The sequence below is a fragment of the Oenanthe melanoleuca genome, chromosome 3 (genome assembly GCF_029582105.1).
Source record: "Oenanthe melanoleuca isolate GR-GAL-2019-014 chromosome 3, OMel1.0, whole genome shotgun sequence".
Classification (NCBI taxonomy): Eukaryota; Metazoa; Chordata; class Aves; order Passeriformes; family Muscicapidae; genus Oenanthe; species Oenanthe melanoleuca.
In genome coordinates this window covers 28,724,634-28,736,694 of record NC_079336.1, presented here as the reverse complement: position 1 = coordinate 28,736,694, position 12,061 = coordinate 28,724,634, and the positions used below count along the sequence as shown (strand labels likewise).

General features: G+C 39.2%; 1 protein-coding gene across 3 annotated transcripts in view; it reads right to left on the bottom strand.

The window, feature by feature from the left end:
• KCNQ5 (potassium voltage-gated channel subfamily Q member 5) overlaps positions 1-12,061 on the bottom strand; it is a 274,933-nt gene that overhangs the window by 68,461 nt on the left and 194,411 nt on the right. For all 3 annotated transcript variants that reach the window (XM_056488128.1, XM_056488129.1, XM_056488127.1), the window contains exon 3: positions 1,781-1,907. In XM_056488128.1, coding sequence (XP_056344103.1) covers positions 1,781-1,907 — 127 coding nt within the window. The remainder of the gene's footprint in view (positions 1-1,780; positions 1,908-12,061) is intronic.

Below are 12,061 nucleotides of genomic sequence, written 5' to 3'. Positions count from 1 at the left end.
CATTGAGTCAAACTGTTAACCCAGCACTGGCAAGTCCACCCCTGACCTATGTCCCTAAGCACCACATCTACGTCTTTTTTGCAGAATTTGTACAAGGAAGAACTTCTGCATTCAGCTTTGCTGAGAATTAACACCTCAGAGTGAAGTTAATAACCAGTAAAAACTTGCCAGTTGAGTGGAGACAGGAAAGGGAGGAGACACAAAAGCTGAATCAAACAAACTGGTAGTGTTTCCATACCATGGCATTTGGAAGAGTAGCAAAGCAAACATTCCGAGAAAACATTTGAAAAGTCAAATGGTTCTGGTAATTTCAAAATTTTTAAGTGTTTTTAGTTAAGTTCTAAAGTTCTGGTAATTTAATTTTACTAAATTAACACTGGTGCTTTCTTCTGATTCTGTCCTGATAAAACCTGACCATTGCAAAATTTCAAGTGCAACATAAAATCTTGGAATAATGGTCAGTCTGGTTAACGAGTCACATGTTTTGTGATTTCCACTTTCTGCCAGGCATGGAAATCTTGGGGCAAGTGTGTGACCTGGCAAGGTACCTACCCACCTCCTCTGCCCAAACAAAACAAATGCTGATACTTGCCCTTCTCCCACAGTTTCATAAAATAGCATAGATGGGGTGTTTCTTTCTGAGGGGGAGACAATCTGGGGTCTCTTCCTAGCTGCTCATGCAACTTCCACCATTGCAGGAGAAAGGCATCAGCTTAGTGGGAGAAAGTGTGGATTTACCAGGAAGGAAAAAACTTGCTCTACACACTAGCCCTAACCAGTATAGTGGTCTGCTGTGCCAAGGAACACTGTGTAACTCTTGTTTAGACCAGGATGGTGTTCATCTGCTGCTTACACTGAAACCCATGTGTTTCATGGCTTTGGGCATATGACTCCATGTACTAGCTGCTGTAGAGATGTACAGAAGAACATATTTCCTGCCCCAGCTGATCCATAATAATTGCATTGAGACATAGGCAGATGAAATTAAAGGCTGGAGAGAGGCAGGAAGCTGAGAGAAAAGTTGGGATATTGAGATCTTGAAGTTTCTCAGATGATCTATAAAAAGCATTTCTTTCCAAACCATTAGAAAAATAATAAATTATCAGAGGAGTTTGATCTTTGATTTCTGCCTTTATTGGGAAACTGTTTTCCTGCAGAACCCTTTTCAAAATAGGGTTTTGACTGGTTGTGAGTCTCTTCATGATTGTCACAGATAAATTCTAGAGCAAAGAAATGAAGGAAGAGTGTCTTGAAATACATGCAGAAGAAATAATGAAGAAGATACTGTGTCCTATGTTAGTGTCAATGCAGAGCTGATATGTGGCCTGTCATGCAGAGAACAGCAAAACAGGAAGCAGAAACATTGTGAGAAGATTTGTCTGGGGAGGCTTTCAAACTTCTTGCAGTGTCTGATCACAGAGGTTAAATAAGAAGAACATGATATGTGTACATATGTATGTGGTATCTATGCATGTTCAAAGCATACATCTCTGATTATCAATGACATCAGCTCTCAGCCCCTCATTTGTCCAATGTATAGGTCAGCTGTATTTTCTTAGGAAAATGTCTTCTGGAGAACATAAGAAACATGGGCTGGCTGGTTTTTAGGGGTGTGATGATTTATATCTAAAGAAACCCTGGGCAGATGAGAGTTGACACAGTTATCCTGGACTTACAGCAGATTGCTGTAAAGAGAGTCTGATTCGAATAGTTTTCATCCAGAACAAAACAGGAGAGGCAAGGTGCTTATGTTAAAATGAGCTGGAGCTGGGGCACTCACCTATGACACAGAAGGGTTTCCTTGCAAAGCGCAGTCTTCCTTGCCATCCTCGGTATCGACAGCAGCACCCAGCAGACCAGATACGAATAATAAATTCCAAACCAAAGACAACAATCATGACAAATTCCTAGAAACAGCAAATGAGAAAAATGCCTGTTACAGATAACCAATACTTAAACATCAGGAAACTTATCACTGCTGTTTGTGTCTCACAGTCCACTTGAGCATCTGAATATCCCAAGCCAAACGTGGGGTCTTGCTGCTCAGGATTCTTTCACGTCTACAAGCAGCACACAGTCCCCAGGGCTTCACACTGAAGGGTCTAAGCCTAACTTGACTGACATTAAGTATCAGCTAAAATTGGCTACTAAATGTAAAACACTGAAGAACTGAATAATATACAAAAATATCAGAGCAAAATACTCAAAGACTTACACTGAGCATCAGAGCAAAGGTAATTTATTCAGCTACTGAAAAATGTTCCAAATCCACATCCATAAAATTGGTTCTTAATTTAAAGGCTAAAAGTTTTTGGAGATATATTCTCATTGTTGCAATATATAGGTGAAGTAGCTGAGATTATGAATGTGAGAATGCAATCTGTTCCCAGGAGTAGGTTAAGGTATGTGCAAGTGTAGTTGCATACAATGGGTATGTAATTGTTTTTAAGGCAATAAATGAATGCCCACCCTAGGAATAACTTTCCCTGTAAATTAGGCATTTAGAAATTTTGCCCTGCTTGTTTGGCCTGCCTTTCTTCCACATTGGAACCTTCTTTAAGACTGTCTATTTTAAAAGCACCAACATGTATTTATGCAATTTTTATTCTAAAATTTTAATTACAACAGTGAGGTCAACAGGGCTGCAGTAATGGAGCTTGGAGCACAATTCAGGTCCATGCCCCAAGGAGATCTGCAACTCAATAATATGCAGTGATATAGTACATACACAATATATGGAATTGCAGACTTAGATACTCTCCTGGAGTACCATCACAAAGTCATGTGTTTTGAAATGACAAAATAAAAATCTGTGTGTTCACAAAAGGAGAAAAGTACTCAATGGAATTTCTTAAACAGCCCTTCAAGAAGAAAAGGATGGAAGTCATGTTTTATTTGGCAGCCTAATGTATTTCTGTGTCCAGAAGTAAGTTGTTCCCTGTCAGCCAATTAATTTGTTATGCCTGCAGGATGAGGACAGTAAGAAAGCACTGCAAATTAATTAAATAAAGGAATATTTGCAAAGGTAGGTTTGATCCAATATTGACTTTCCCCCAATAAACATTTTGCATGCTTTTAGACTGTGAGACCTACAACTCTACTAGCCAATGTGTCAGCTCAGGCATTAATTTACCTGAACAAATGGCATTATTAATGTTGTACCATGTAATGACTCTTTACTAGATTATGATTAGTGGCAGTCCACTAAAACATCATTGACTTAATTGCTTTTGCTGTCATAGAACAATTTGAAAACACAGTATTCCTTCCTAAAACATCAGCTTGTGCAGCTACATTACATTGAAAACACTATTAGAGGTTCTTCAATGTCATTTTTGGTTTTGTAAATCCCATATTGAATGCCTGAGTCACAAAAGTAGAAAAAGATCCCTCTGCTAAAACGTGGCTGAAGAAAATGCCACATTTTTTATTAGAAAAGAACACATGGAAAAATGAGTGTGATTGTTTAAGCTTTTCTTTTTATTCCACTACAAGAAACTTCAACTTAATTCCATGGGCAGTGTTATTGCACAACTTCAGAAAGGATTATGTACAAAATTGAAAAAGTTCCCCATATAGTAACAATAATTCCTAATAGTTGGCTACCCTGTGGTACATTTCCTTGTAGGAAACTCTGTGTAGGCCAAGAATAAAATGGACAGGAAGCCAACTGGAAAAAAAGAAGAATACGCATTTTAGTTATTTAACTACCACTTTTATAGTGGTAGTTAAATCATGAATTGTCAAATCTGCTTTACACATTGTTTGATGATGGCTCTGAATTTACGGGGGTTGATGGCAGCCCTCCAGGCCATCCGACATCTGATTCTCTAAGGAAATTTTTCCTCTGGGTTAGGGTGAAAGATACTGAAGGAAAGGAGGGCTAAGAAGCATGAAACATTCTTTGCTTCCAATAAAATCCTTTTCTTCTTGACACTTAATCACATTTCATTTGACAAAGGTTTGTTGTTTCCCTGTAAAACACACTGTGTACAGAGACGAGGGGTACGTTTTGTGAGTACGGTGAAATTGTCCCAGGCATCTTCCAGAAGCTGATCCACACACAGGAGTGTGTCCTCTGCTGTACTCCAGACCCTGGCAGGGCCTCTGATGGGGAACTGGCAAGGACAGAAAGTACTTAACAATCCTGGAAGCACTAGTCCACAGCTTCAGTTCAAATAGCATCACAAAACTGCTGGTAGGAGTTGGAAAGAGATAATTTTTTTTGAAAGTTTGCTTTTCTGGTTCCTACCAGTGCTATGCAGTTTTGTATTTATCACCTATACTATTGTTAGCTATTACTAAGTGCTATGCTTGCTCAGTGAGACAAAGATGAGAAAAGTTATTGTGTGCTGAAAGCATGTTTCTGAGAGTCTGTGTACTACATGGCACCTTTGTGTGTTAGAGACTGAAATCACATTTGTCTCTCACACACAAACACATCCACTAAAAAGAGAAACTTCTTGGAGATACATCTATTTTGGGAGAGAAAAAGAGCAAAATGATATTTTCTCAAACTTTTTTTTTTTTTTTTTTTTTTTTTTTTTTTTTTTTTTTTTTTTTTTGGTGGGTGGGGTAAGAGTATAGGATTTTTCTTGAGGAAACAATGTGAAATATCTCTGTTCATTCCTTGAGAAGAAGTTACCATTTCTAAAACCATTACAAATGGTAATATCATCTCAAAATTAACTATGGCTTTTACTACTTAAACAATATAACAACTGTAATTATATTGAGCTCCAATACAGTAAATATGTCTCTGTGCACTGGTATGCTAAAAGAACTGCTGCTTTTAAAAATGCTATATATGATTTTCTTCCACCCATAACAAGTTTCTGTAAATTTTAAAGCACACTATAAGCTTTAATAAAAGACATTGAAGAAAATGTAGATGGGCTTTCACACTTATTTTTGCACTTACTGAAATAGTGATGTTTCAAACTGATCTTTATATCCTAATGATTACTACTTCCTTAAAGAGAAGATGATTTTCTTTCAAAGAAAAGAAGGGAATAAATATAAAATATAATAAAGTCTAAAGGGAAAGGATTTTCCAAAAAAACATAATGCATTGAAACAGAACTCCTCATAGTAGTACACACAACAGATTTGTTTTATTTTGGATTGGTTCAGGTCAAAACCAGAGAGAGACAAGGAACTCCACACTACTGTTTAAAAAAGTAATGCTTTAGTAGTCAGGACACTCAGTCAAAATGTTAAGGCTAATCTCTGTCAGGGTTAATACAGGCCAGGGAATGACATTATTTTTTCTTATGGCAGCTGTAAAATTACAAGGTTCTTGGTCTTCCATGGGCAAAAATTGGAAGGATGCATCCCAAACAAGATCAGGATTTTAATTTTTGAATTTCATTTGGAAGGCTTATTGCCAACTTAAGCATAAATCTAGGCTTTGAAATAACTTGGGTTTGGTTCCTAGCAATTGAAACAGAAGATCAGAACATAATTGGAAAGGCATGTGATGGAATAAATCATTAGACTTTGTGCTTTGTAGACTTGTACACTGAAGAAATTATGCATTCCAAGTATCTCTGTCCTACATATAATAGAATGGAACATCATTAATTTTGAATTACTTATGAGAATGAGAAACAACATTTACATCAGAATGGGAAAATCTTGCACTGTTTATAAATCTGGCCCTCTTCAAAATTAAGCAAGGCTGGATTTGATGAGCAAGTTAAGATTTACTGGAAATCTAACCCTTCCCTTTCTAGGTAGGGCAGAGGTGCATTGGCCTTTGCCATTTCTTGCCTTTTCCCTGTCTCATCCTTTTCCAATCACAGCTGCATTTGGCCTTACACCAGTTTTACCACAATCTGTCACTTTTTTGGCTGTTCAAGTTCACGGCTAGCACCTCCCAGCAGCCACCATGGCAGATGCACTGGTGCTTCAGACAATGGAAAGTTTTTCTTCCTTCTCCAAGCACAGCTCATCCAAACTGATGAGCTTTTCCTTCTGAAACGTTTCTGCACATGCAGCTCCAGTTGTCATGGGGAACTGTGCACAAGCAGGAGAAGCAAGGCTGACACCCTTGGGCTGACAGGCTCAGCTGCTTTTGGCTAGCAGTGTACTGCTGAAGGTTTCACATCTGTGTGTGCCTGGGTTGTTACACCACTGGAACAAGGGTCATACAAATGGCAAGAAAAGAAAACAAGAGATCATCCAGAGCGAGGTTTTTGTTAATAAAAGGTTTGGGAGGACTCTAATCAACAGGGTTGATGATTAAGCAAATCAAGCCTACTTTGTACAATCCAGCACTTTCTCCACCTTTGTTTTCCCTCTTATCCAATTAGGATACATGACTTGTTGAAATTGTTTACATTAATATGCTTCTCAAGCAGTTTTTAATGATAAGGATTTCCCTAAGCACAACATTTTAACAGGATAAAAAAAGTTTATATAATAGCTTTCTCACTCTTTAGCATAACTGCTTATTAAAACTGAAAATAATTTGCTGATGATGAATCAGGTGCCTTCACTGTAGACTGTAACTTTGGGGAATTAAGGCCATTTTTGCAATAAGAAAATGACCAAAGCTGAGCACTCTGTGCTGATCTAGGATGCTTCTGGTTATTTTGCAATGTGTAAATGAACTGAGGCTTGGATATAAGAAATCCACCCACAAGAAAATGTCTCTGCTTTTATTTTAATTATATTTCTTGTATAAAAATGGTGATTTAAATTATTCTAAAGGCTAATGAAGTAGCAAAACACAGCTGCAGACTGATGTGAGGAGCTGCCCCCCTCGAGCTTATAGGAGAACTGTGTTTACAACTGACATGTCAGAAGTCAGAAAAATGGACAAGAACAGACCAAATGAATCCTCTGAAATAAGCTGTAGTAGGGCCACAAGAGTTTCCCTTCTGAAGACAACATCTCTTCAGTGTAGTTGCACTGCAGATCCTCATCAGGTGTAAACCACTACACTAACAGAACAGCAGAACACAAGGAACAGAACACAATGCCATCTGCTTGGGATATATCCCCTCTTCCCTAAAATCCTCATAAACAGGCAAGTCCAGTGTTTCCAAATCATTTTGAAAGGAGGGAGAATAAACATGTTGTCATACTTTAATTTATGGCTGACTGGTTTAAGTATGTCACCAGCTGCTGAAATATCTTTATGGTGACACATGAACACTTGATACTATCCAAATAGCAATGCTCTATTACTCATAGCCAAAGAGGATGAGATTGTTTTATCATTCAATTAAAGCAAGAACAGAACACCTCAGCTTATCAACAACATCTGTCTCCAAAGCAAAAAAAAAACCCTTTACTGATTCCAGGTACTGAGCTCTAAAGCTGGGCTGCACACTTTAAAGATATGCCATTGGGATCTGAGGGGAAGCACAATACTGATCTGTCTCAATGAAACTTGACAAAAGTCTGGGTTTTAAACAGTTATGATGCAGAAGCTGGTGCAGGACTACAAGCAATTGTGTTATACTGGCCATTCTCCAGATTAAAACAAGCAGGTCAGAATATGTTCAGGCTTCATAGTTTAAAATAATGGTACATTTGAACACATATGTGTTTTTCCTGGTTCAGCACTAAAAAGGGGAGAGCTTTGGTCTAAACAGCTAACAAGCATGTCTACATGTGCACACATACACTTAAGAAACTAATATTTTAATTCTTTCCAAATGCAGTTGAACAGAGGGAGAGACAGCCATAAATCTGAAAACATAACCCAGAATAGAACCTATTAGTGGCATATAAATCACAACCAGAGGCTTCACTTCAGCTGCCAGTGCAATAAACAATAAGCATGAAATGAAATTTATGATCCCTTTTATCTTTTATCAGTTTTATAATGGATGTGATACTTTTAGTGCACTTGATTTTCCATATCATAATTAAGAATTTCCATGTCCATTCTACATCAAAATGACGATTACAGAGAAATCAAATTTGTGCCTTTTACTCAAATACATGACTACAAATCTATTGATATAATATAAAAATCCCTGTTATATGCTTAGTCCACATTACATATATGATTTCTGCTATCCAGCTTCCTCTTAGCTTTTAGTATTTATACCTGATGTGGCATCCATCAGTCATGCTTGCTCTTTATTCCTTTGCAACAGAAAAAAAGCTGTGAATTTTTATTTCAAAAACCAGTTTTGGATCAAATAGTACAATCCAGCAGCAGAATTACATAGATACCATTTACGTTTTTCATAATCTCTTATAAAGACAAATATTTATGATACCAGACACAATGCATGATTCTTACCACTGAAACTGTGCTAACCTTCCTCAGCATCCTCTGCCCCCCAGACCAGCAGACTCACTTCACATCACCATCATGGGCCAACTGCTGAGGACCTGCAGGTGCCCAAAGCTGCTGGGGGACATGGTTCTAGGGACACTCTGATAATCCCTCTTTCAAACTGGGAAAAGGGCAATGGGAAATACTGACTTCTCCAGGTCTGTCCTGCTCTTTCCCAGATACTGCATCACCTTTAAACAAAGTGTTTTCCAGCTATGTGCACTCACTGCTTTGTGCCATGCTACTTGTTTATATGTCAGGTCCAACTACACATCTAAGAGAATTCCTTAAAGGAGATGATAGCATAAAAGTCACATTAGAGAATAATTTTCTACTTTCCAAAACTTTTTTACCCTTCTCTGTGCTTGTTCAGATTTTCTTTCTCTTTAGCGAGATATCAGCAGTAAATGGTCCAATTCTGGTTTTAAATTTGTCCTTGCATTGAAAACAAAGAAGCTCTGTACAGCTGTACCCAGTCCTTCGCACTTCCTCTGTGATTTCTTCACGCATTTTTTTCTGCTGTAGTCACATTTCTGATGTCACATTAGAGGCAGAAGTTCAAGCACATGCCTCTGTAGCAACACAGATCCAAAATTTTCCTTCCAAAATGTTTGTGAAGAATTTTGTACCTTTTCTCTGTCCAAAACAAGTGTAGAACAGGCATCAGAACTCTGAATCCTTTTATATGCCATGGCATCATGTTGATTTTGTACTGATGCAAGGGGTTTAGGCTAATTGTTATGGCTGGTCATGTGCATGTGAATTAACTGCTAACATCTGACATGCTGTATAGAAGAGTAGGACAGCATGTTCATTCTTTTATTCTTTGGCCTTAGCATGTTTGGAGATGTTAAATGCTGCATTTAATTATTAACATGTTAATTATGTTAAAGCTCATTGTCAAAGCTCATCAAGAGAGCTTCCCCAGGTGTTCACCTGTGCATGTTTTAACTACTCTGAGACCTAAGTGCATCTTGGTTGATGTATACTGAAATGTTACCAGTACCAAAAATTTTCAGAAAACAACTTTAAGAAAGTGTTTTCTGACAGTTTGCAACTTTTTACAAGCTGCTCTTGGTAGGCATTCAACCCAATCAGCCAAAATCCTGTTCACACATTTAGTTTCTCAAAAATATCACCTCATCAAACGTTTCTGCTACTTGGTCAAGTATTTGATCACAATATTTTTTATTCAGTTCCTTAAGTTTTCTAAAAAGTTGACTTGATCCCCCTTTTTTAGTCAAATAACTGGATTTTGAGAGCCAGTATACCAAGTCTTGTGCTTCACACATCATGCTGACTGTTTTGCAGTTTTTCCTATTATTATTTTTTCCAGGCTTATGGGATTTTAGTATCTTGAAAAAAGAAAACATAAGTATATCTTTGTGGGCCATACATTTCCTGTGATCTTATCTTCATATGGTACAATTAGCCAATTCCTGTCTGGTTCAGTTGTGATACCAAAGTTATTATTATTGTCCTGTCCATGACATATGCCCTTAGGTACTTCATGGAAGCCTAAAAGTCTAAAATGGCCAGTATTTATTTTGCTAATTCACCTTTGTAACTCATCCACAACTTGGAGTCCTCAGGACTGAACTTAGTTCCACTGTGTGTCTGTGAGTTACCATCACCTTCACTTTAGGTGGATTTTTTCATTATAGGTATGTCTACTCTGGATTCTTAGAGTTTGTTTGTTTGTTTGTTTTTGCCTGTATTTCAATAATTATTTCACAGGATCACAAAATCACAGAACAAGCTGAGTCAGAAGGGACCCAAAAGGACCAATAAGTCCAACTCCTGGCCCTGCACAGCACCATGCCCAGGAGTCACACCCTGTGCCTGAGAGCATTCTTCAAACACTTCTTGAACTCAGTCAGGCTGGTGCTGTGATCATTTCCCTGGGGGGCCTGTTCAGTGCCCAAACATCCTCTGAGTGAAGAACCTTTTCCTAATATCCAACCTAAACCTCCCCTGACACAGCTTCAGGCCATTCCCTGGGTGCTGTCAGTGTCCCCCCAGAGCAGAGATCAGTGCCTGCCCCTGCTCTTCCCCTCTCAGTGAAGCTGTAACTGCAGTGAGGTCTCCCCTCAGTCTCCTCCAGGCTGAACAGACCCAGTGCCCTCAGCTGCTCCTCACACCTTCCCCTCAAGGCCCTTCCCCATCCTTGTGCCCTCCTTTGGACACTCTAATGGTTTCCTGTCTGTATTACATTGGGGCACCCAGAGCTGCCCCAGCACTGGAGGTGAGGCTGCCCCAGCTCAGAGCAGAGCAGGACAATCCCTCCCTTGCCCTGCTGGTGATGCTGTGCTGGTGCCCCCAGGACAGGGTTGGCTCTCCTGGCTGCCAGGGCAGTTTCCATTCACCAGGACCCTCAAGTCCCTTTCCCTGGCACTGCTTTCCAGTATCCCTTTCCCCAGTCTGTCTGTACATCCAGGGTTGCCCATCCCAGGTGCAGAATCCTGCACTTTCCCTTGTTGATCTTCATGTGGCTGGTGATTGCCCAGCCTTTAATTTGTTAAGGTCTCACTGTGGGGCCTCCCTGCCTTAAGAGAATCAACAGCTCCTCCCTGTTTTGCATCATCTGCAAACCTGCTCAGTATCCCTTTCCTGCCTCCAGGTCATCTATAAGATGTTGAAGAGCACAGGGCTGAGATGGAGCCCTGTGGAACCCCACTAGTGACAGGTCCCCAGTCTGATGTCACCCCACTCACTGCAAGCCTTAGTGCCCAACACGAGTTGCTCTCCCATTGCATGGTGTGCTTATCCAGCTGTGTGCTGGACATTTGCTTGAAATCACAGTTTTTAAACTGAATCTTGTGAACAGATTTCTCCTGTCACTTGAGGAAAGTTCACATTTCCACTGCAGCAAGCTGTGTCCTCACGTGCTTTGTCACATCTCTGCAAAGAGATGGAGTGATTTGCAGCTTTTCTGTCACTCAGATGCTGGATTTTCCCTAGATTTCCAAACAGCTTTCATAGCATTGATATGCTGCCTTCTTCAGCACTCTTTTCCTTTTGACATTTAATGGTTTGTAGAATTTTTTCCTTGCATGTTATTTTTAACCATGTACTTTGGCTTTCCTCTGGGGACATATTCTGCATTTCCATTTGGCAAATCAATATTTTCCTGACAAAGGTCAGGTCTGAATTTCTGATAGAGAGTTTGATATCTATCCAATATCTGTGGCAATCTAAACTGTTTCTTGCCTGTTTTAAGGAGGTAGCTCTTGATCTCCATATCAAACTCTGGCATGAAACCAATAAAATTCAATAACTGCAGGATCTAGCATAAATTATTACAGATCTACATCTGCAGAAACTTCTTCCTTGAAGGTGATTTCCCATGCTACCTGGTTATCACTTCAAGTGATAAAACAAGAAAAAGGCACATCATGGGAACAGCAGTTGTGTAAGGAAGGTTGCTTATTTGTTCTTAAAGGAAGTCCAGGACAGCTGGTTTGGTTTTTTAGCACAATGTGTTGGTCAATCTAAAAGGAGATATGCTTTTCTCTCCTCAAAGAATTAGATCCTTATTAATCTGAAGCCTGCCACCACATCACTGACATCTAATCCTCCCCATTTTCCACTCTTAATCTCAAAATCCTCCTAGACATTCCATGTTCTCCAGAGAAAGTGGGCCCTTGAAAGGCTGGCTAAAAGGCTTTTTATATATATTTGCTGCCTTTGAATACTAATTCTATTCATTTTAGGAAACAAAGGGAATCAGAAACTGATTGTTCTTAGTACCAGTATATTCTC